General features: G+C 37.4%; 1 protein-coding gene across 1 annotated transcript in view; it reads right to left on the minus strand.

Annotated features, from left to right (window-relative positions):
* Nucleotides 1-2,679, minus strand: part of LOC103582001 (mitogen-activated protein kinase kinase kinase kinase 4-like) — a gene marked incomplete at its 3' end in the record, with an annotated part of 22,420 nt that overhangs the window by 15,834 nt on the left and 3,907 nt on the right. The window contains exon 2 of the mRNA XM_008563692.1: nucleotides 2,641-2,677. Within this exon, the coding sequence (XP_008561914.1) occupies nucleotides 2,641-2,677 (37 nt within the window). The remainder of the gene's footprint in view (nucleotides 1-2,640; nucleotides 2,678-2,679) is intronic.

A 2,679-nucleotide genomic window follows, 5' to 3' on the forward strand; every position in this document is an offset into this window, starting at 1 on the left:
ACATTAATCACCCAATGCAGGAATCTAGAGAAAGGCCAGTCACACACTGGAGATGTGTGGCACTTAAAAAGGTGACGAAGGATTCACATCTAGAATATGAAATAATGCCTATAAATCAAATACAGAGATAATCCAATAGAAAAAGAGGCAAGTCACTGGAACAGGCACTTCACAAAAGAAGTGATCTCACAGATACATTTAAAAAGGTGCTTGCTTTCCACAGTGAACAGTGAATGCACACTAAAACCATAAAGAGATACAATTTCATGCACCTGTCAGAATACCTAGAATACGGACAATATCAAAGGTAGGCAAGATGTGGAGCAACTAGAAACTTCACAAGCTAGTGTTATAAACTGTTAGAACATTTTTAAAAGTTTGGCATTATCTATTAAAGTAGGACATGTGCGTGCCCTACATATGATCCTGCAATTTCTCTCCTAATACAAATGAATGTGTATGAGCCCCCAAATCCATGAACAGGAATGTTCACAGCAGCATTATTCATAACAGCCCCAAAGGGAAACAACATAAATGTCCACGTCAACAGTAGAATGCATGAATAATTGTGCTGTCCTCATTAATAGGAATGAAGAGCAAACTATGGCTACAAGCAACAACAAAATGATACTAAGCAAAAGCAGCCAGACACTCACGTCAACAAGACAGAGAAGAAAAATCCTATGACCCTATCAACAGATGCAGAAAAAGCGTCTGACAAAACCCAACTCCCAGTCATGATAAAAACTCCCAGGAAAACAGTAATAGAGAGGAATTGCCCCAATTTGATAAAGAACATCTACAAAAAACTTACAGCTAGCTAACACACCATACCTAATGGTGAGAAACTAAATGATTTCCCCCTAAGATTGGAAATAAGGGAAAGATGTCCCTTCTCATAACTCCTATGAAAGATCAAACTGGGTCTCCTAAGCTAATGCATAAGACAAGAAAATAAACAAATAAATAAAAGGTAGAAGGACTGAGAGGAAAAAAATAAAACTATCTTTGTTAGCAGAAGACATGATTGTCTTGGCAGAAAATCTCAAAGAATGAGCAATAAAACTCCTGGAACAAATAAGCAATTATAATGAGACTGCAGAACACAAGACTAATATATAAAAGTCAATCCCTTCCCTATATACCAGCAACAAATAGTTAGAATTTGAAATTAAAAACACAATGCTATTTACATTAGAACTAAAAAAAGCCAAAATCGGGATAAGTTTAACAAAAGAGCGCTTTCAAGATCTACTTGAAAACTACAAAACTCTGATGAAAGAAAACAAAGAATAAAATAAACAGAAAGATATTCCATGTTTGCAGAGAGGAAGACTCAACATTATCATTTCTTTCCAATGTGATCAATGCACTTCCAATCAAAATTGCAGCAAGTTATTTTGTTTCATATCAATAAACTACACTAAAGTTTATGTGAAGAGGCCAAAGACTCAACATAGTTAATACAATATTGAAAAAGAAAAACAAAGCTGGAAGACTGATAGGACCTGACTTCAAGATTCACTATACATCTATGGTAATCGAGCAGTGAGGTTATTAGCAAAAGAACAGACAAAACAGATCAATGTATCAAAACAGAGAGACCCACACAAATGCAGTGAAATAATCTTTGACAAGGGAGCAAAGGCAATTCAATGGAGAAAGGACAATCTTTTCAACAAATGCTGCTATAACAACTAGATATCCACATGCAAAAGAAAATGAATTTATACACAGACTTCTAAACTTTCACAAAAATCAGCTCAAACAGACTGTAGACCTACATGTGGAATGCAAATCTATAAAGCTTCTGGAATACAACACAGGAGAAAATGTATGCGACCTCAGATTTGGCAATGACATTTTAGATACAACAACAAAAGCACAATCCATGAAATAAAAAACTGGTAAGTTGGACTTCGTTAAAATTTTAAACTTCTGTTCTGCAAGAGACACTCACTGTTAAAGAAAATAAACAGATAAGCCACAGACTGGGAGAATATATTTGCAAAACATATATCTGATAAAAGCTTTGTATCCAAAATATACAAAGAAAGGAGCAAGGTCTGTCTGGGAGCGAGTAAGGCAAAGGGCAGGGAAGACAGAAAGGCAAGCTTCAGGATCCAAGAAGGCAGAAGTCCATCAACACCCTCCCATGGTGTCTTCAGTTTAGAAGATGCTACACGAACACCACAGGTCTTCAACAGGTAAAGTCAGCTCAACTGTCCCTTTCTGCAGATTCTTTGGTCAACTGCAGATAGCTTTTAATTTAGACGTTATGCCAAAGTCACAAAAGACAAGAAAAAGTGGAATGGAAACATTTAAAGAAAAGCATCTCAGTGAACTTCTTCATTCTCCCTATAAGTATGGACCAACTCCCTGCCCCATCTTTTTACTCTCCTCCTCCAACATCTGACTACAGAGACAGGTGCAAGCACACACACGTACCACACCACTCTATTCATGCACCACTGAGCCGACAGCAAGAGGCATGAGGGTGGGCATCACAGAAGTCTCCCATCCTGTCTGTCACCAACCCTTCACAAAATCCCCCAATTACTCAAGGTAGTACTTCTCTAAAAGACTAACCCACCTTTCAGAATAAAAATGAAAGAGTCAGAGTAGCAGCAAGACACCTACCCCAAAAGGCAGCACACAGAATCTCAGAGTTAAACCTCT

The sequence above is a fragment of the Galeopterus variegatus genome, unplaced genomic scaffold, assembly GCF_000696425.1.
Source record: "Galeopterus variegatus unplaced genomic scaffold, G_variegatus-3.0.2 Scaffold14560, whole genome shotgun sequence".
NCBI classification, from domain to species: Eukaryota; Metazoa; Chordata; class Mammalia; order Dermoptera; family Cynocephalidae; genus Galeopterus; species Galeopterus variegatus.